The sequence below is a fragment of the Emydura macquarii genome, unplaced genomic scaffold, assembly GCF_026122565.2.
Source record: "Emydura macquarii macquarii isolate MOO-44397 ecotype Brisbane River unplaced genomic scaffold, CSIRO-AGI_Emac_v2 contig_1253, whole genome shotgun sequence".
NCBI lineage: Eukaryota > Metazoa > Chordata > Testudines > Chelidae > Emydura > Emydura macquarii.
In genome coordinates, this window is record NW_027131390.1 from 77,665,746 (window position 1) to 77,688,075 (window position 22,330).

At 42.2% G+C, this 22,330-nt stretch overlaps 1 protein-coding gene across 1 annotated transcript; it reads right to left on the reverse strand.

Moving 5' to 3' along the window:
• Positions 1 to 18,467: 18,467 nt before the first annotated feature.
• Positions 18,468 to 20,607, reverse strand: LOC137154176 (zinc finger and SCAN domain-containing protein 29-like). Its single transcript, XM_067549873.1, has 2 exons — positions 19,984 to 20,607; positions 18,468 to 18,994 (listed from the first exon to the last, which is right to left on the reverse strand). The coding sequence occupies exons 1-2, from the start codon at positions 20,363 to 20,365 to the stop codon at positions 18,909 to 18,911; spliced, it is 468 nt and encodes a 155-aa protein (XP_067405974.1). The 5' UTR covers positions 20,366 to 20,607; the 3' UTR covers positions 18,468 to 18,908.
• Between the last annotated feature and the right edge of the window lie 1,723 nt (positions 20,608 to 22,330).

The window sequence follows — 22,330 nt, forward strand, 5'->3', positions numbered from 1 at the left end:
CTCTTTATATACATCTGTGTTACAATAATTTGTTGATTGTTATGCTCATGTTTTGGTTCTATTTGTGTGTGTATGAACATTTGTCTATTTATACACATATTACATGCATTAAAAGAATGTTAGGTTGCAAAGTTAAGCACTCTAATGTTAGGAAATGCCAGAATTAAAGTTGTCTGTGCAACATTAGTTTATCCCCACCATGTGCATGCATGATGATACAATCTTTGATTACATGATCCCATACAGTCTTCCGCAGGACCCTTGCCTCATTCAGTGCACAGGATACTTAATGAGCATCTGGTCAATACTTTGTTTCCAGTGTGCGGCCCCATTGCTTATTTACTACACGCTATTCAAACCCTGCTCTGAAGACAGAAGTTTTGATTTCTGCATGAAAAAACATTACTGAATTTATTTTCACAATACCCCAGTGCAGTAAAGTGGTATTGTTATTTCAGTGTTGCATGTGGGGGACTGAGGCATAGAGAGATTAATGTCAGATGTCCACTAATTTTGGTGTCCAATTTGATATGCCTTGGGCCTGAGTTTTCAGAGTATTTAACATTTTATAGCTCCCAGTGACTTGAGTTGCAGTTATGAGTGCTAGACCCAGGTGTCTCGGATTAGACACCCAGAAAATGAAGAATACACAGTTAGTGACCAACTGTTAAAAGTTTGATCTGGGTTATTTGACTAGCTTCACATAAGAACTCTGTGGTAGAGACAGGAATAGAATCCAATTCTGCAGGGCAGCATTCAATTTACAGATGAGACAATGTTTTCTCTTCCTGCAATCCCTCATTCAGCACATTTTCCCACATTTGCAACAAATGAGGCAGTGGTCCTACAGATGACAGTCTCCTTCACTACACAAACCTGATTCATCCTCAGAGCATGGTCATTCTGTGCTCTGAATGAGAGGGGCACTGTGGAAAAAATAGTGTGTCGTCAAGTAATTAAAGACTGTATCATAATGCATACCTAGAAAGGGGCCAAATTAAGGTTGAGGTGGTAGGTTCTCAATGTAACAGTTGTAAAAAAAATGTTTAACATGGGAATAATGTATTTTTCCCTAATCTCATTCTTGGAAATGATGAGCCATTTTAGCTAAAACATTAAAAAAAAATCAACCTGAGGCAGACACCCAGAATTGAAAACTTTGCTGCAAATGGTTAATATTTGGTAAACTTATAAACAACTGAAAACAGTCTTATAATGAAAAGTGTTAGTCAACCTTAACTTAATAGTCAGCACTACCAGCTCAACCTAGAATAAAGAGACTATGAGATGGTGTGGTGTCGCATGGTATATAGATTTTAACATACAGGGTTTGGGATAGTGATATTAATCGCAAGTGGTCCAGAGTGAATTATGCAGGACATTACAACCAAGAGCCAATAGAACCTTTTTACCACACTTCTCCAGCATGTATTTTGTATATGTTACAGAAAAACTATTTTAAAGGAAGGAAAATTTGAATGAGTTTCACAAAATTTATTGGAACTACTGTATTTCTTGAATCCATCAGCCTGTAATGCAAGATGCTTAGTTGTGCAGCACTCAGAGGGAGTGAAAAGACTGAAAATAACATAAGTAGAACATCTAAAAAAGGACCTAAAATAGTTTTTCTAAACCTAAAAATGTCCTGACTTTAAAATCTAGTATTTGGGTCCCTCCAGGACTAGAAGCAAGTGCTAGGTCCATTGGAAAGTTAGAGTCTCTTTTCCTATGGATACCTCCATTTAAAGCCCTGCTGGTCCACAAGGACTACATTTTCAAAAGTTCACCAAAACCACAGTCAAGGCCAGATTTTCAAAAGAACCTAGTAGCTCTAATTGGGGGGGGCGTGTGTGTGTGTGTGTGTGTGTGTGTGTGTGTGTGGAGAGAGAGACACACAGTAAATATATATATATAGACACAGTAAATACCTTAAAAGGCAATTGTTTGCAAAGTCAAAAACTTAAAAGTTAAGAAATGCCGGAATTAAGAGTGCCCATGCAACCTTAATTTACACCCCTACTATTGTGCATGTGCATTCAAATGCAGTTTTCAATTACATGATCACATAATATTTTCTCCATAGGATGCCTCCCTCATTCAGTGAATGCACAGTTATTCAATGTTTATTTTTATCCTTCTCATTCAAGGTGTGGCCCAGGCCCTAGTTACCATACACCATCCAAACCCTACATTGAATACAAAAGTATTAATTTCCTTCTACACGTTTCTGTCTTGCCATCCCTGTTTTTTATTTGTTGTCCCCCACAATAACTTGTGACCTTGGTTGAGGGGGATGAGACACATGCTTTGCCAGTGGGTTTCATAGCTAGTTGCTGGCGGCAGTAGAATGTAAAGATTCAAGATACCTCAGTTCAGTTCCAAGTTCTGGAGGGAAGTATTACAAACCCTTCTTCCTCTGTACTCCTAGCCTCTCTGTTTCCCTCTGCCCTTACTTGCCCAGCTGGTGTCTCTGTTTACCACCCCTTCCTATCTCCTGTTCGCCCCCGATATGCCTCCCTGCTTCCTCCTCCCTTTGCTCTTGTCTACCCCATTCCTCTCTGTTCCTGCCCACCCCACATTCCCTCTTCTTTGCACATTCCACCCCAGCTCTTGTCCCACTCCTCTGTACCTACCCATCCCCTGGCTCCTGCCACTCACCCGCCTCCGTGCCTGTATACTCCCCAGCAACCTATTCCCCCTTTTACTCCTGTTCATGCTCCCCACTGGCTCCTGACCCCATTCCTCACTCCTCTGCATTCCTCCTTCTCTATCTGCCTGGGTACCAGCAGGGGGAACAGTGAGAGCCCCGGAGAGACACTACAGTATTCCTGCTCTCAGTTCGTGAGCTTGCCACCACAGTGGCCTCTGGGAGGAGCAATTTAGGAAAAGTACTGGTGAGCCTCTGCAGCCCCAGGTAGGAACATGCCCAGCCACTTGTGGGGATGTTGCATGTGCAGTCCCATTGTCATGTAAGAGCTGGGAAGAGATGGAGCCCGCCCAGTGCAGATGGAATATTCAGTGAATTTAGCTGACAACCCCTAATATGTCTCTACTGAATATGTGTGCACTGAGATTTTTCAAAGGTTTATAACTTAGCCAAATTTAGCCAAATTTTCTGGAGACAGCAAAAGGCACATCCCTGACTCAAAGGTACCCCTCCCACCCACCCACCCACCCATCAATATTCAATCCCTTGCTCCAAAGCCTGGAAATGCAAGAGATTCTCTACAAACCTGTTGTAGTAATTTAACACACGGAAAACAAAGTATTTTCCTCTAATCTCAGAGGATTTCCTCTAATCAGACAGGCTTCATCCATTTTACTTGAAATTTAAGAAAAGAATTCAGGCTTAGGAAGACAACCAGAATAGAAAATTTCAGACCAAACAGAAAAAGACTGGTAAAAATATAAACAGCTGAAAAAAGTTTTTATCATGAAAAGTGTTAAGCAATCCTAGCTATAGGTGAGGATACCAGCTATGCCTGTGCCATAAGTATACACACACAGACTGGGGGAGAGAGATGTTCTACAAACATACATGGTGGGTGGGTGTGTGAGAGAGAGAGAGAGAGATTTGGTAAATGGACACAGCTAGTAATGGATTCACACATGTACTTCCTTCTTGAAGTGTTTGCCTCTGCTGAAATCTATTTCTCCAACCATTGCACACTCACTCATTGATTTACACCCACTTTTGTGTTCAAATATTGTTTTCATTTTAATTGCTTTGTAAAATATGGTTAGAAACATTACATTCTACATTACATTCTAATGCACCTGCTTACCGACAACTCCCATTCCATTTCCCTGAAGACAGCAATAGCCAGAGACTGAGTGTGGTTAATCCTTACAGATGGTGAGTCATGGAAGTTAAAATACACATTTTGATCAATGCAGTAAGATAATTAATGTTTTAATTTGTATGTAATTTATCTATATATCTTAAGTATTCTTAAGGAATCTTGGAGACCAGTCTTTGACTCTGGCTGAGCTCAATGCACAACCTCAGATGGGCAGCAAAAACAGTTATATGCTTCCTTTACATTCCCCAATCCTGGAGCTGGCCAGGGACTGGTTTGGACACTAGCAGCAGTTAAAGCAGCTTCAGGGCTGCTGTAAACTGCTTCAGCTGCCCTTGCCTTTATGGACTACTTCAGCAGCTAGAAATAGCCAGAGCATAGCAATACACTAGCAACATATTTTGACCAGCTATGCTCCCAACATGTCTCCTCTCCACTGAGCTGTCTGTGTCACCTCTATATCACCTGGGAATTCTCCTATGCCAGGGGAATCCTCTGTTGGCTGGATATATTGGCTTGACAGCCATCTGCACTGATGGAACAGTGCAAAAATGCTGAAGTTGGGCCAAGGATCTAGCCATTTGGTATCTAAAGACCTGATTCTACCCTCATTGAATTCAGTGAAAGATTTACAGTTGATTTTAATGGGAGCAGGATAGGGTCATAAGTCATGTCACCTTGGTAAACAAGCTGTCTTGCCTTTTGTTGTAACAGCAGCCCTAAGCTTTGCACCCATAGCACAAAACAAAAAGTATTTTCCTTTTCCAATTTTTTGTTGTGTTTATTTTCTTGCTATCTCCAGTGCACATATACCTTGTCTTATGCCAGTTTCAAGAACTGATGCCTTTTACAGTGTATTGCTTCATATCAACATAAATATATTTGTATAAATAGTTGGCCAAATATCCGTATCATGATGCCTCTAAGATCATTTCAGAAGTATCCTATGTGATTGCAATAATACTTGCTGGGATGAGGTATTCACCCCTACACTAACCTGGAAAGGGCTAATGAGGCTCAGGAGTGGGCAATTAACCTGATAGGTCACACCTGAGGAAGCCTTAGGCTTGATAAGCAATCCCTCCAAGCAGAGGGGTGTGCATAGGAATAAAACTTGTGGGGGAATCAGAAGTCCTGGGATCTTGTTCCTGTTAGAAAGGGCCAAATTCAGAGGAGCTGTGGGGAAATAAAGTCTGAGAAGCTAAAGGAGGAAGAAGCCCAGAGAAATAGCACGAGGGAAGGGAATTGTGTAGATCTTGGCTGCTTGTTATAGGGTCTCTGGGCTGGAACCCAGCATAATGGGTGGTCCTGGGTTCCCCCACCAGTCAAGGGGAAGTGGCACAGGATTGTTAGAGACACGGACTGGACAGCTGGTCCAGAGGGATTTGGCTATCCCTTGAAGGGGAGAAAGTACAGTGAGTTAGCCTAAGGGCCAAGCCATGAATAGGAAGCTTCCTAACTCACAAAGAGGTAGCACTGCAATTCCTGGAGCATGAGAGGTGCTGCAGCATGAGTGAGACACGTAAAGAGGCATCAGACCAGGTGGAGTTACTCTCCCAGAGTTAGTCCCAACGGGTGCCTCAGCAGTAAGTGTAACCTATTACACTCCCCCAGACCTAGTCCCAAAGGGTGGGGGGAAGCTTCAGGTGTTACATCTCAGTCCAAAAGCATAGTCTATGCTGCTCTTGTTTTAGTGCATGCTGACAGCATAGATAACCAACAGGAGCTGTTTAAAGAAACATTTTATTTCCTCCTCCTCAGACCCATGAAAGCCACTATCTACCTGGGACAACATATGCCCCTAGACCAAGCCTCACCAACACTCAGCTTATATCTTTCAAAACAAAAGCACCATTCCCACAAACTGGAACAGCAGCTCGTAGAGGAAAGCTGATGGGGAAATAAAGAAAAGAGTAATCAAAACATTAGTGAGTATACATAATATTTCTCCTCTAATCTTGCTTCACTGAAGGCTGTAACAAAGCTTCATAAAATTGAAACTGCAACTATATATTGTGTCCAACTGCACTTACTGAATTTGTAGCTTGCTGCTTCTTTCCCTGTCTCTAATATCACAGAGAGCTTTTACGTATGTTCAGAGAAAAGCTGAATGAATTGAAAGCACATTTTAAAATGTAAGGAGCCATTATTTATAGATTAGCTGTTAATTCATTATAGTGGGAGCAGTAGTGATTACTATAGTTAAAGCAATTGAGTTAGATTATGCAATCTGCCTATCTAGGTATTTACAGATGGCTCCCTTGCCATAGCATCTATGGTGTTTACACTGTACTCCTCTTTCAATCACCCATAACTTTCTAAACATTTCCTCCTTTGGTCTGAAATTTTCCCTTTCAGTCTCTGCCAAAAAGTGAATATTTTTGGAAAGTCTGAGAAAATAATTCCAGTTATTCTTTAGAGACTGGAAAAATTACACATCTGATAGATGGATTGTTAGCTCCTCTGGGCAGGGGCCATCTTTTCAACAGGTGTGTATAGCGCCTACCCAATAAGACATGTTCACTGACTGCATCTTTAGGCACTGTTGCAATACAAATAATAATCCTCATTCTAAACAAAAAATAAAAATCCAGACTTGTGTTTTAAACAAGTCTAGTGTTGAAACAGTCAAGAGCAGAAAGTTGAAGTTTTGTGTAGAAGAAATAGCCCTTGTTGAAGAGAAGTGCCTTTGAGTGTTCCAAAGAATTTTGACTTGGCCAAGTTATGAGACTTTGACAATCATGTGTTGTAAATGTAGAGTCGATTTTGCATGTGTATTTTTGATTACATTTGTAAAGTACACAGCTATTGAAAGGCATGCTAATTGTATGTCATCATACAATTAAAAATTTCATTAGAAACGGATGCAGATAATTGGACAGAGATAAGGTTGTACATGCAACCTAAATTTTGGCATTTCTTGAATTTTGAGTACTTAAATGTACAAATTTAGGGCTTAGTTGTGTTGTTTTGGCACTGCTCCTAGGGAAATCTGGAAGAAATTTCACACCTGAGGAAAAGTTCCCTTTTGTCCAGGGAGAATATGCCCACTATTACACAGTTGTAAGTGGAAGCAGTTTATTGCATCACTGTGTCTTGCTCTTCCCGTCTCTCTTCTTTTGGGACTTTTTGTGTCCCCAGAGAAAGCTGTCCATGGATTCTGCCAACCACAGGTCCTTAATGGACTGGGAAGTCTCCTTTCATCTTCCATCTCCTACCCCAGTGCATACATTCATAAGGATCAGGCACCCAATCTGCTGCTGTTTGACTTTAAGTCGCTTGTTGTATGTATTGTTAGGCATATACTGAAAATCCCACTCCCTCTCGTATCTTTGTTCTGGTTTGTCTAATCTGATGCTTTGGAAAGTCCGAAGTCAGAGTCCTTTCGGCTGTCTTCCTAATTTCTTTTTTAACCCAAATACTTTCTAAAATTTAAGATCTCTAGAATACACTTTCCATCTCTCTCAGTCAAAATCAGGAAAGGAGACTCGTTGTCTGTAAGGGTTATGTGCACTTACAGGGTGAAATCCTGCCTTTACTGATGTCAATGATGGGGAAGGAGGTCAAAGAATTTCACGCACATTATTTAATTCAGTTGCCCCATAATCAGGGCATTAGTAAAGAAAATATTATGTATATTTATGGACAGTAGTTTCATCTGTCTCTTTTGACTGGATGTTTTGCTCTTTGTTGTGTATGCCCACAGCGTTGTTAATGTGTTTGTAATTATACTCACCAATTGGGTCACTTGAATCAAGTACACCTCCACATCTTATGTAAGTAATTCTGATAATTATCCTGCACTTTGAAAAGGAGGCCTCATATAAATATTTATAGCAGGCAAACTGCAAAAAGTGTTTGTATGGTGTTAAATAAGGCAGATCACTAACATGATATGTTTTTAATGTCCATGCTAAGTGCTAGGTCTTTTAAGATGCTAATATAGATGTGCCTGTTAATATGTCTGAGAAAGATAAATCTTGAACAGAAAACAGATACCATAACTATACTTTGGCAGTAATCAAGCATTTACCTTTTATCAGGCCCTCACCCAAGAGGAGCAGTCCACCTCAGCAGTATAGTAGCAGTGTTATTTAAGTCCCTTTATAGCTTTGAAGCGGTCCCTGACTAAAGTAGGACTCCCAGGGGAACAGCAGATAGTCAGCATCTATAAAAAAACAATTTAAGTAGCTCCAAATAAGTCTTGCTGTCAATTATGTTAGTGAAAAGGGACTGCACATTTAGAAGCCCCATAAAGTCCAGCACTGATTTAGCAACACACATTAAATCAGACTCTTCAATCTATCTAATTAGTGCCTTTTCATCTTAGAAGAAAATTTAACCCCCTGCTGTGGACCCTGTGGGATCCAAAATTAGCAGATCAACTACTTGAGCTAAAGGAATACCTTTCACCGGTTGTCTTGGTAGTAATAAAGATACACCTGTAGACTTGCAAACTTCTGTTAGTAACATAAGTCTAAGCAACAGAATTTAAGTCCAGTAAAATTTTCTTCTCTATGCTGCTTTGCTATTAAGCATGGCCCAGCAGCAGGTCTTCAGCAAACCCAGGGCTGATGGTGTTCTTACAGCAATTTATCAAGGCTTTGTCAGCTTCTTCATAGTCTGATATTTTCAAAGCAGGACCATGGCAGTCCTAGGAACTGGTGGATTTTACAATACTTTTGCTGTACCTTCGCAGTTACCATTACTAGAAAGGAAGGAGTCTGTTTTTATTTCCTTAGCAGTTTCTTTGTTTTTTTAAAACAACAGGACACTTCACTGTGGTAGAGACTTGTTTTGGGTAAAATATGGATCTGACAACGTCTTAAATGAAAGACGTTCTAGAATGGAATTCTAACAGAAGAGTTTAGATTTTTCTCTATCCACATGACTTTTATATCTTAAAAAAGATAACTCGCATGAGTCAGCCTAAACATTTAGGCTTTCTTGTGGTTTATGGACACAGTCCTTTGCTGAGGACCATGCAGAGCACCACGAGGTGTCTCCCAGTAAGTTACAACATTGTGCTTTCAGGAGGCACAGCATGGATTCTTCCCTGTGTCCAGCCAGCCATGCTGGACATCATGGAGGAGGAAGGATACAGACTTGCCTCCTCTTTGCCTTTCTGACCCCTTTTGGCGTGGTTTGCACATCCCAATCCCGGTGCCAAGAGGATACAGCTCTGCACAATGAGTGCAACTGTGGCTATTTCCAGGCTGGTGCTTCCCTGCCACTGGCCTGCCTCACTGATGCATACCCCCATGTTGGTTTCCAACCTGACGGGGTAGTTGAAAACCAGCAGCAGTGAGAGCTGGAGCAAGTGGGGAAGTAGGATGGATGAAGGAAGTAGGCCAGTCATGACACCACTATGACACCACTGGTTTGGCCCCATCTTGCAGTGACCAGAAACTCTTCCTTTGCTTCACACCACACCACTCAAGGACATCCCAATATCCTACACAGATGGCAAGTATCGAAGATGTTAGAAATCTGAAGATTAGCCAGCATCGTAAGGGCAAACTTTGACCATGGTCCTATCTGTAAATGTTTTCTTCAGCAGTCCATCGATATTTTGAAAACTATTTCTTCACAGTGTTAAAGATACATTAAAGCACTAAAACGTCCCCGCCAATCACACTGAAGCACACACCCACCAATATTTTGAGAACCCTCTAATTTTAACCAACAAAACTTAACTTGTGATGCAGAAACTTTGGGCCAGATCCTTGCCTCCTCTTAACTTTACACTGCTACAGTGGCAGAAGGGGACTTAAAGTTGCCTTATGGAAGCATATGGGAATCCTCAGCTCGTGTCAGGTGATGTAGCAAGCTCTACACCAGCTGCTGAAGATGCATACATGTCACAAGTGCAAGGGTCATGGCCAGAGAACTATAGCCTCCAATGATCCTGGCTGGAGGAGCAGCTCCCAGGAAGCCATTGTCAGCTGGCACAAATTAGAACCACTCCAAAGCTCTAATTTGCACCAGGGATCAGTTTGGTCCCCAGCAGCCTCCAGGATCAAGGAGTCAGAAAAGCGGTGGCTGAGCAATGCTATGGCAGCACATTCAGATGCAAACCAGAACAGGAGCTGAAACAGAATCTGTACCAAAACGAGGCACACTGACAGAGTAACTGGGACAGCTCATGAAAGCTGTAATTGGGAGAGGGAGATTATGAACTATTTGGGGAATGAGGAGTTTGTAACATTGAAACATTCATAAAATGGAACATCTCAAAATGACAGTACAGATTCTGCCCCACTCCAGTTGCACAGCCTGTTCCCCTTCTTCTCCTGACTCCTAGCCTGTCTTCCCCCAGTTTCCATGCCTCTATCCTGCCCCTGAATCCAAGCTCCCCAGCGCACTTCACTGCCAACAATGAATCATTAAATGTGCAAGTACCAGCACAGGTATACTTAATCTTGCCTCAGTGCAGAGGGATGGACTAGATGACCTCTCAAGGTCCCTGCTTGCAGACTGTGTGAATGTCACTTTCTAAGGCGGGGGTGTCAAACATCCAGCCCGCAGGCCGGATATGGCCCCCCAACCTTTTTGGTCTGGCCCCTGGTGGCAGCGCACGCTGCCGCACATCTCGCGGTGTTGTACTCTCTGGCGGTGTCGCGTGCTGCCACCAGAGGGCACAACGCTGGGAGATCTCGCGGCGTCGCGCGCTGCCACGAGATCTTTGTACTCTGGCGGCAGCACGTGGAGCGCTGTGTGCACGAGACACAGCGCTCCAAAAGTGCCTAGTATTTTGATTTATGGTATGTATGGCCCACTTGAAGTACATTTAATTCAAATCTGGCCCGCCATAGCCAATGAGTTTGACACCCCTGTTCTAGGGGGCAACCCAGACCAGTGAGGGACTGTGTCACCTTTACCCTGCAACCTTCGGTGCCTCACAGTGCTGCTGTACCTTCCAACCTGGGCCGCTCACAAATAGCCAAACAGTCTGAGTGTCTCTGTATAGGTACAGCCCTGGCCCAGCAACTCTGATCCCAGCAGCCAGTCAGCAACACATCAGCCACACCCTGGTTTCCAGCAGCCCTGGTTACTACTTGCAGGGCGACTCCAACACTCCTATTTCTGGATTTTCCCCCAAAACGTGTGTTCTGCATTGCCTATTCCCTTCTTGGACAGTTCAGATGATACAGGTCTGTTATCCCGGGAAGGGAGTAATCTTCAACAGCCTGCATCTTTAAATGGGGTTACCAAACAGCTCAGTTTAAGCACAATTCTGGATTCATTTTGATTTAAAAAATAAAACAAGTTTATTTAACTACAAAGAGAGAGATGTTAAGTGAGTATAAACGTAAGGAATTAAAGTCAGAAATGGTTACAAGGCAAATAAGGATCAAATTCTTCTAGCAGCTAAACTTAAATTAGATTTGGTTCAAGGTAAAATCCTTACCAGATGTTCCCAGCATCAAGGCTGATCAAATTCTCATGTCAGAACCCCTCCTGAAGTCCAAAGCTGGTTCTTTTATCTTTTTAGGTGTGTGTGTGAGAGAGAATACCTGGAGTGGTTTTGTCCCTCGTTTTTATAGTCCAATCCTCCTCTGAAATGCATTTCCCTGAGGGTTACCCCTAGATAAAATTTTTTCCCCTGTGAGGATGGTGATGTGAAGTCTTGTGGTGAAAGAGGTTCCATGTTGTTGTTTGCTAAAATGCAAATCTATCTGTTCCTATGCCCCTTCATTGCCAAAGAATGACCACTTGACAGGTGATTGCCAATCAACGTTGACACCTGACTAGAGGCGTTAGCTTGTCCTTAGTCTTTGAGAAATAGGTTTACCCCCTCCCCAGACTTGTCTGGTAAACACATAATTTCATCTTCTATTAATAACTTTACATATAATGTTACTCCATACATTTTACCATGATATTATTGACCAATGAGTTATTAGTTTTCAACTAATATCTCATAGAGCATATTCTGTACAAAGATTATTACAATGGTCTGTAGGATGTGAAAACGGGTGCATTTGGTCACAGTGAGATCTCAGCAGGGCTGCCAAATGTGTGACTATTTTGCCCAATGTGTTATGTAACATGGGGCACAGTTGTTACATTACTTTTGATACAACATTGCCAACCCCAAATATGAAAAAATCCTGAGGTTAGCTTAAAAACCATGAGATTTTCAAAGGCAGTACATTTTAGGTCCTTTTCATTTACCTTCTGGTTTTTTAATCTTTAGGATATTTTGGGGTTCATATTTTCAAGTTTTTCTCTGCAACCACAAGGGCTAGAAACTCCCTCCTGCCTTCCTATAATAGGCAAGATTTCCATGTGTTCACATGACTCCAAGAGTTGGAGCTTTAAAAAAATCAACATTTATCACACAACTTGTAAAATCACAAGAGCTGGAGGAATAGTGGGAGAATTTCAGAAAGTAGTTAATCGAGGCAAATCCCTACTCAGTGCTACAAATACCTTGATTCCATCTCCTGTCCTGCCCTCCTTCTTGTGTACTGCTTAAGCAGTTGGTGAGGAAGAGTGCATGTTAGTCATTTGCAACAGCTCACATCATCACAGCAAGAGTTGGAACATTCAGGTTGGCTGAAAATTTTAAGTAGCAGAGATGACCAGCATTTTGGGGTAGGTTACTAAACGTTTTTTTCCCTTTTCTCCCCTAATGTAACCAAGATTCTGCCCACAGTAATCATACAGGGCTGTGCTAAGGATTTTGAGGAAGAGTGAGAGATTTTGGGAGACACGTAAGATTAATAGACTTGTTCATCATACAATAGCGTTTGGAATGTGTGTGTTTATGAGAGTAACTTTGGTCCTCTTTTCTATCGTTCTGTTGCTGCAGAATTGGAGCCTAGCTGCGTCTTCCTTTTAGTCTTAGCAATTTGTTTACATTGATTTACAATTGCCAGGATACCTTTCATAAGCTTATAGGCTTACATAAGACATGTCCAGCTCATCAGTGTTTACCAGTCTATTGCTGTCAACCTGTCTCTCTTTGAGTATTTTTCTTACTCGGTTATAACAATTTCTTGAAAGATTAGAACAAACCTTCATTGTGCTCTGATTCAGCAACATACTGAAGCACATACTTAATTTTAAGCACCAGTCTATGTCCAATTTACTGCAGTAGAATTACTCACATGCTTAAATTTACACATGCTTATGTACTTTGCTGAACAGGGATGGGATTTCACATATGCTTAAAGTTAAGCAGATGGGTAAGTGCTTTGCTGAATCAGGGCATCAACCATTTCCTGTTCCATTTAAAAAAAAAAAAACCCAACCCCCTCCCAACAAATTAGACCCTTCCAAATAGCTTAGAGGAATCTTAACTATCGTCTTCTACAGAGAATGCCATAAAATGCAGAGACTCACAAAAAACAAATTACATTTTAAAATTACTATAATTACAATACAGTAGAATTTCCCCTAAATAGACTGTAACAACCTCTTGCCCTTTTCTTCTGTCATAGCCAAAAATACTTTGATTAGACAGCAGTTCAGTCAATCCAGCTGCAGAGAGAAAATATTTTTTTCTTCTATCTCTTCTGAGCTTTCATCTGTTGCTACACTCACACCAGCTCCAAACACAGGAAATGTCTCTGTGCCTACCATCCCCTGAGAATGGAAACAAACCCTAAAACACAATGTAATCCATCTGCCACCAAAATTAATTCAACTGGGTCCAAACCTAGCATGTTTACAAATTAAGGCATTTTAAAGGATGTTGCCATATTTGACGTAATTCATTTGAACTGTTTTAGTTCTGCTAAAGATACCCATACCCAAATACCTGGTATTTCACCTTTGAAGTGCTGGTATTCCAGAGAACGCTGCCACATTTTACACAAAGGTCTAGCAGGAATCAGTTGTAAAAGTGCTAAGGTCTTTTCTCTTTAGTCTGATGTTCAAAACAAACATAGTCCACGCTGTATGAATGGTAATTGTCTGTTCCTCTTACTTCCTCGTTTTTTTATGCTAAGAACTGTTGCTCACTTGCTAGTTTTTATTTTATTTTATTTTGGATAAGGTTTTCTTTATTTTGTTCACAATTCATTCAATTGTTTTAGATTTTAGAACAGTAACCCATTTTTCTAGTTTCTTGTATAAATGAAGTTGCCCTATTGTCTTATTCTGCAATAGCTTGGAATATTGGAATTGTGATGGAAAAATACAGATAAATCCTATGAGATTTTCAGTGAATGCTTTAGAATTGGCCTGGTTTATATAGCACAATGGCTATAACTTGTGCTGTCAGAAGTATTCATCAGCCATTCTGATGACAGTTCATAATACTCCCTTTATTTAAATGAGGGGGAGAAAAAGAGTAAGTTTGTACAAAGGTCAGTCAGAGCTACTGCTGTAAGGCTCTGTATGCACAGATACAGAGATTGGTACAGATGAATCAGAATAAGAGCAAAGCTTGAGTGATTTGTGATCAGAAGCGCTCAGACTTTTTTTACAGCCTTACTCAGTTTTCTTGTTGTTTTGTACATTTTGAACAATAATTTGCATCTTTAAGAAAACATGTTTTTAAACACCATATTAAAAATGCCTTCTGTTGCCCAGCATATTTATATTTTGTAAGATTCTTTTTGGTGAAGAAACAAGGGAAATAGGAGGAAAACATTTTCAACTGGAAAAAAAAATGTAGTCTGATTTCAAACTATCCAAGACTAGACTTTCTCCAACTGTTAGACATGAAATAACCTCCTTCAGCTGTCTCAGTGAGATAGACACTTATAACCATATGCTATTCTTTAAGGGCCTGATCCAAAGTTTGTTGAAGTCAATGGGGAGACTTGCAAGGACTTTGCAAATCCTTTAGAAATATACATAACCCATAACAGTGATATCTCTTCCAGAATTACATACATTCATATAGAATCTGTTTCTATAATCAGTCCAAAGTGGTGTACCCAGATGGAAGGCACTGGTTTTTTTCCTACGGGGAAGGATTATCTTCCTTAAATTGATCATAACCCTCATAATCATTTATATTTCAGTGTGATTCCTCTTTAGATCTCAGAAAATTAAAGTCAAGTTATTTGATCAATTTTTTGAAGATTTTATTGAGACAGGAAAAAATCAAGAATAACTATATTGAAATTGCAGATATGTCAGCAAGGGAAGTGCTGATTGCTAATACTATATCAGACTAGACCTTCTTATTGATGAAATAATAAAGTGGATAAAAGTGCAAGCTCTTGAGGGAGCACCTGCAGATCCAGAATCTATCCTGACCACTTCAGAAACCAATACGTCTAAGGACAGACCAGCAATCCATAAAATGTGAATGACAGGAATGGAGGAAACCTGTGTCCTCCTCCTTTCCCTCAGTCTGATCTCCCTTCCTGCCCTTTTCTTCATACCTTTCTCAAATGAGAGCCCTCCCTTCTTCCCTCAGGCTAAAATGAACTCTGGATGTGACTTCCTCTACTCCTAGGAGATATAAGACTCATGCTTCATGCCAGTTGGTTCTTTGCATGGAACCAGTTTTGCTTTTATGCTATGAAAATCCCATCCCAGGTACTGTTGTTTGTCAGAGCATCCTGCCCCTTGCTACTTCCTTGCCTGAAGTAGGGAATGAGACCTGGTAGCTGTGAGGTTTCCCCAAGGAAGGTGTTTTGGAATCAAGTTCAACTTCTAAGCAGCCACAGAATCTCTCCTCCACACAAGCAGAGTGAACCCTACTGGCTCCTCCTTAACTCAGGAAATTAGCCAATCCTGAAACTGTAAAACATCTCAGCGACGGCCAGCCTCTTAAGAGTTATTGGTGATTGGGAGAAGACCTCTAAGCTCATGAAAACAGTTTTCCCTAGTTCTCTCAAGGTCAAATGTATGAGTTTTATGGGTGTTAGTTATTTCAAAACACTCAGAGCCAGACCCTCAGCTGGTGTAAATCAATGCTGCTCCATTAAAGTTAATGGAGTTAATTATGCTTTTTACCAGCTGAGGACCTGGTCTTCAGTAAACATTTAATTTAAAGAAAATGTGTAGTGCACTTCGCTCTGACCATATCTTGCAGCCTCATTTGACCTTTTTTGTAGTTCCTATGTGCAGGACAAGAGAGATCCCACATGCAAATTCATTCACATGATTTCAGTACATATCCCACGCATATCAGACACTTATTCATTGAGCTTCAGCCTCATTTGTCTTGGATTACTCATGCTTCAAGCTCTTGAGCAAAGTTTCAGAGAGCTCTTAATCCCAATTTCATTTCCTCCTATCACTTACATTCTTTTGCCGCTATTAGCTTTCATCTTTCCTTTCTGAAGCATGTTTGCTGGGACCACCTTATGATTTGCATAAGAACCCCAAGATTCTGGAAGTAGAAATCTGGTCTGACTACCAGAGAAGTGAGTATGTGGGATATTCAGTTGTTTCCTATCCTTTCAGTCTTACCACTGGAGAGGGGAAAGAGGCCAACCCATGAGCAGCATAGAGCACAAGGTCAGTGGAGTCCAACTCTAACCTTCTGAATCCCCTACTCAACAGAATCGTGGTCACAGAGTGGCCAAGGAGCTTTGGCCCTGGTAGTAGGTATGTCATTTACAATAGCTCTTCTCTTTCTCACTTTATTAGAACATGTGATCCATATCCACTGTATTACTTAGTTAAGCTCTTTAATTGAGTCCTCTCTTCCTGTAAGTTAATTTCCTGGTTAAAAGAGAGACTTATTTTTCTTTTGAACTTTTTTTATTGTTGATACTTCATAAGATAATTTTATGACAGAAATATTACTTTTTGGTGAAAATAAACTGGTTATGCAGGCATACATTGACATAAATTACATCTGCCACTCTTGTACCCTGAAGTTCCCTAAGGGTATGTCTACATTGTGGAGTGAAGTCGATTTATTTTAAATTGACTCTCACCCACCGAATTTTAGAAGTTGGAGGAGAATGATCACACCATACTCAATGCGTCCCTGCTAACCATCCTTGTGTTGACAAGCAAAGCAGTGCACCATGGGTAGCTATCCCACAGTGCAAGTAGCCACGGAAGATTTTGGGAAATTTTTGTCCTCCCATGATGCAGCGTACTCCTCCCTTCTTGTCCCAGTCCAAAACAAACAAGCGATCTCCTTTTTTGCACCATTTTCTCAAACCCTTCAGTTTCTGCCATGTGCACACCATTGCCTGAGAGGAATGGAGCCCGCTCAGCTCTGCACTATTATTATGAGTATTACAAACACCTCACAACTCATTCTGCAGTATTTTCAGACAGGAGCTGCAGTGCTGAAAATTGCGAGGTTACAGAGGCCACTTTGCTACAAGCCATAGAACGAAACAATTCCCGTTTGCTGCAGGCTGTCATGCACCATCTGCAGTTGGTGGAGCGCTGCTTCTAGTTCTAGGAAACAAGCAGTGCCTGGTGGGATTGCATTGTTATGAAGGTGTGGGATGATGAGCGATGGCTGCAGAACTCTTGAATGCGAAAGGTCACTTTCTTTTAACTTTGAGGGGAACTCTCCCCAGCCCTGAAAATCATGAATACTCACGTGAGACCAACTCTGACAGTGGAGAAGAGAGTGGCCATCGCTCTGTGGAAGCTAGCAATGTCAGACTGCTACCGGTCACTTGGGAATCAATTTGGAGTCAGTAAATCCACCGTGGGAGTAGATGTGATTCAAGTGTGCAGGGCCATTAATAGACTTCTGCTAAGAAGAGTAGTGACTTTGGGAAACATGGAGGACATAGTGGAAGGCTTTTCCACAATCCAAACTGTGGCAGGGTGATAGATGGCACGCATATCCCTATCTTAGCCCCGGACCACCTTGCCACAGAATACATAAACCTAAAGGGATACTTCTCAATGGTGTTGCAGGCCCTTGTGGATCACAGGGGATGCTTCGCCGACATCAATGTGGGGTGGTCTGGAAAGGTGCATGACGCATGCATCTTTAGGAACTCAGATCTGTTCAAAAAGATGCAGGCAGGCACTTTCTTCCCTGACCATAAAATAAATATTGGCAATGTTGAAATGCCAATAATGATCTTGGGTGATCCTGCCTACCCCTTGCTCCCCTGGCTAATGAAGCCGTACACCAGGCATCTGGACAATGAGAAGGAGCGTTTTAATAATAGGCTCAGCAAGTGCAGAATGGTGATGGAAAGTGTATTTGGATGTTTAAAAGCATGCTAGCGAGTCTGCTCACTAGGTTAGACTTCAGTGAAAAAAACATCCCAATAGTTATCTCTGCATGCTGTGTGCTCCATAATGTCTGTGAGATAAAGGGGGAGAAGTTCCCAGTGGGTTGGGTGGTGGCGGCAGATTGGCTGCTAAAACTTTTCAGCCAGCCTGATGCCACTGAAACGCTGAGAGCCAACTGCAGAGCGCTATGCCTCAGGGAAGCACTGAAAAACCGCTTTTGCCACAGGACACAACAGTAATGTGCGTTGCTTATCTGTGCTGTGCTTTCACTTCGCATCCCCTACCCATCCCCCACCAAGACAGTTCTCCCCCCGCCCTCACCCACCGTTCCATTCTGCCTCCCTTTATTCCCTTCTTATCAATAAACAAACAGTAATGAAATGTGAAGCAGTATGTTTTTCCCCACAATCCTCCCCTCCCTCCTCTGATCCATCCCCCCCCCACTTCCCCTCCTTTTATTCCCTTTTTATCAATAAATAAATAAAGAGCAATGAATTGGAAAGCAGTACTTTCTTTATTGGTGATCCTTCATATAGGGGGGAAATGGAACAGAATGGAATTTGCCACATGCATTTTGTGGGGCCAGGGGTGCAGAGCCCATTTTGCTGTGCACACAGGAAAGAATCACACATCCCCACTCCTTAAAGGGGCCGTCACCTCTTTCTGCTCGCCTCAACCGGCGAGGAGTGCAGCACATACTGCACCCTGCTCAACCTCCTCCTAGATCGCTTTGGGGTGGGGGCTGGGAAAGACTGCATTAACTCAGAGTTTTGTAGGGGCTGTAGAGGGAGTCTCTCTTGCCGCTGAGTTTCCTGAAGCTCAACCAGACACCTCAACATGTCTGACTGATCTCGCATTATACGCAGCATCTCTTCTCATGCTGAATGCTCATACTGCTGTGTTGCCTTCCTGTTGTCCATGTCCATGTTCAGTTTGTCAGATAACAAAATCCTCCACGCTCTTAGCTCTGTGTCAGCAGCCAGAGGCGTTCATTAGCTCATTAAACATGTCATCCCGGGTTTGTTTGGTTTTTTGCTTTCTTATCTGCAACAGGCACTCTGCAGGAGTATGAGTCGATGGTGTGTTGAAGGTGAAGTTGTCCAGTGTGAGGGAAGCAAAGCATAAGGTACCCGTTGTTAACTCATCCCATGGATGAAAAGCAATGTTAAAATGTAAAAATAAGTCCCCTGAACATTCCCAAGAGAAGGGTACAACCACTTTCCATTGCTTGACTATTGCAGGGATTGGAGTGCTGTTCCAGCCATGGTAAGCAAGGGGCGAGTACATCTGTGTTAGTGAAATCCCCAGGGCTCATGTTGCACAGGTCCATGCTCCCTAGAGCAGCATGGATGTGGGGCTCCCAACTGATCAGGCTTTTAACAGGCAGAAGAAAGGGTGAAGGCTTTTAACAGGCAGAAGAAAGAGTAGGTACGGGTTAACCATCTCTGGAGTTAAAAAATGGGAACCCATTTGCGGATGGCCAAGGGCCATACCAACAACGTCCTGCTTAGGGACTTGAGCTGTGCTGAACCAAGAAACCATCCCTGGGTGTGCAATAACAAACACTTTAAAAAACTTTCTTGGTTGCCTACTGTAAATGTGCGCCATCTTCCCTAGGTAACCATGAGTGATATCAGCCTGCTGAGGATCACAGAGGTGGAAAGGGAGGATTTGCTGCAAGCATCTGGCAACAGGCCTGGCCCTTATGCTGCTATGCGCTGTTCTGTGGTGATGCCTGCACAATTAATAACAGAATGGCAGGGGAAAGTCTCCTACCATGGTGGGAGAAATAAGGTTGCCCTCCCAAGAAACCTTCTCCAATGGATTGCAGAGTACCTGTATGAAAGCTTCCTGGAGATATGCATGAAGGATTCTCGGAGCATCCCTGTGGACATAAATAATCCTTTCTGGCGTGAACCCAGTGCTTAAGCACACCAAGTACGAGGAAGCACAGCCCCACTGCCACACACACCACTTTTTCCCACTGGTACAAGATTATGGACAGGGGAATATAACCAAAAACATGCAATTTGCAGCACATACTCACCAGATGTGCCTTCCCCAGCATCCCGGTCAGTCACGGTTTCCTGCGTGTGGGTGGGCTGCTCCTGTATTGAAAACAGCTCCTGATTTTCCGGGAGAAGGGATACCACCCTCGTCTGCTCCCTGTTCTCCTCATCCTCCTCCTCGTACACGGACTCGTCCTCATTCATCCTGGACTTGGATTCCCCAGAGGTATCAATGCTGCGTGGTGGCATAGTGGCGAGGTCTCTGCTGAGAACTGCATGCAGCTCCTCATAAAATCGGCATGTTTTGGGAGAGGAGCCAGAATGGCTGTGAGTTTCCCTAGTTTTCTGATAAGCCTGCCTCAGCTCTTTGATCTTAACGCGGCACTGCTGAGTGTCCCTGTTGTGCCCCTTCTCCAACATGCCGCGAGATATCTTCTTGTAGATATCCAAATTTCTTTTGCTGGCTCAGAGTTGAGCCAGAACAGACTCTTTGCCGCACAGACTGATGAGATCCAAGACCTCAGGTCGGCTCCAGGCTAGAGCGCATTTGGGGCATGCAGTCGCCATGACCAGTTGTGCTGGCAAGCTCTCTCCATGCTGACCAAACAAGAATTGGGAATTCAAAATTTCCCAGAGCTTGCGGGGAAGAGTTATTCCCATTTACGTGGCCACAGTGCAGCAGAGTGCAAATGTGCAGAGTGGTCAGAATGAGCACTATGGGATATCTCCCAGAGGCCAATGATGTTGATTTACATTGCGTTCTGCCTATACTGATGCTCATTCAACCCACTGAATTCGATGTCAGCACTACGCCAGTTGCGGAGGTGGTTTTATTAAGTTAAATTTTATTGTGATTTAGGTTGGCGGAACTGACGTGCCAGTGGAGACGCATACTTTAGGGGTCGACATAAGAGGCGTTACGTCGACCTCCATTGTCAAGTGTAGACCAGGCCAAAGTAATTGATCAGGACATGTAGGAGAATGAAACACAGGCACAAGGATGGATTTTAAAGCAGAAGGCTGAAACTTTATTAACTTTTCTTTTTTGGATTTAATGGCTAATCTCTACCTTTCCCCTCCCCTTCACTCCTCACACATCCCACAATATGTATTTGGGTCCAGTGCAGTGTTAAATGGCCTTGTGCCAAATAACCAATATTCAGAGTTGGCTTCCTTGGACTAATTAGGAGTCAGCTCACCCCTGAATCTTCTCATTCTCCCATGGCAAAGGGTAATGTGGGTATTCATGAAAGGTACCTTAATCTATGAAAACTAAAGGTCTCCCCTTCTTGCTTCATTGTCTCCAGGACATCTCCTGGGTCTCTCAGTCATGATTACCTCTGGGAACCAACCCCAGAGAACCTCTCAACTGTACAGGACACCAGCAGCTAGTGGTGACTAAATTATGAATTCCACTTATAAATTTACAACTTTTAATCACTGTTCTTATGTCTCATTAACCTTAAACCAGGCTTCTGGGATGCTGAGAGAGAGGTGAAAAAACCCAACAAACGTCTCATCAGCCTTTCTCTGAGGGGAATAATTCCTTCCTGATCCCAAAAACTAGCGATCACTCAGACCCACAGCATCTTGGAAACATCGTTCAAACTATAACTCCATTATAGGGCAGGCAGAGCAGAGCAGCAGCAGAAGGCTGCCACTTACTCTGAGGGCATCACATCCTGCAAAGCGGGAGGGGAAGAGCACAAGAGAATAAATTCTGCCTTCCCCACCAGAGACCAGACAAAAGCAGAAGGGAGAGGTGGAATATCTCTCCTCTTCCCTTGCTCCATGTCTCACCCAGGCACAATCTTGATATGCATTCTGGACAGGAGTTGGGCCCTAAAACAACTGAGCTCATCCCTGTAATTCCCCCTCCTTTCAGGACTCCAGGTGTTGTCTTTCCCCTGCTGGCCTGATCAAACATTTCACACCTTGCTAAGATGGGACATTTCAAGAAAGTGTATTTAAATTGTTTGTACAAAATCATTAGTTTTAGAAAAGGCAAATTTTAAAAGTTCAGTTCATTTAAAGATAAACATATTTTAGACAAAATGACTCAAAGGGAAAATTCTAATTGAATTAAATTCAAGGTCTGTATCTCCTGAGAAATATTTTTGTTGTCTTAGGAAAAAATGTTGTTGATATAACACTAATGTCATCAACTCAGAAAGCAAAAAATAAGTGCAATAATCCAATTAAATTTACAAATATCCTATTTTTTATAGTTTACCATAATCACACCAGAACTTCAAAATACTCTGCTAAAAAGCATTTTAAAATAACATGGCTAAATTCCGAGGGTTTTTTTATTCATTTTTTTTCAGGCAAACTTTAATGAAATTTATTCTACAAGAGTTTGCCTGAGTTGAAACTGAGTTAGAA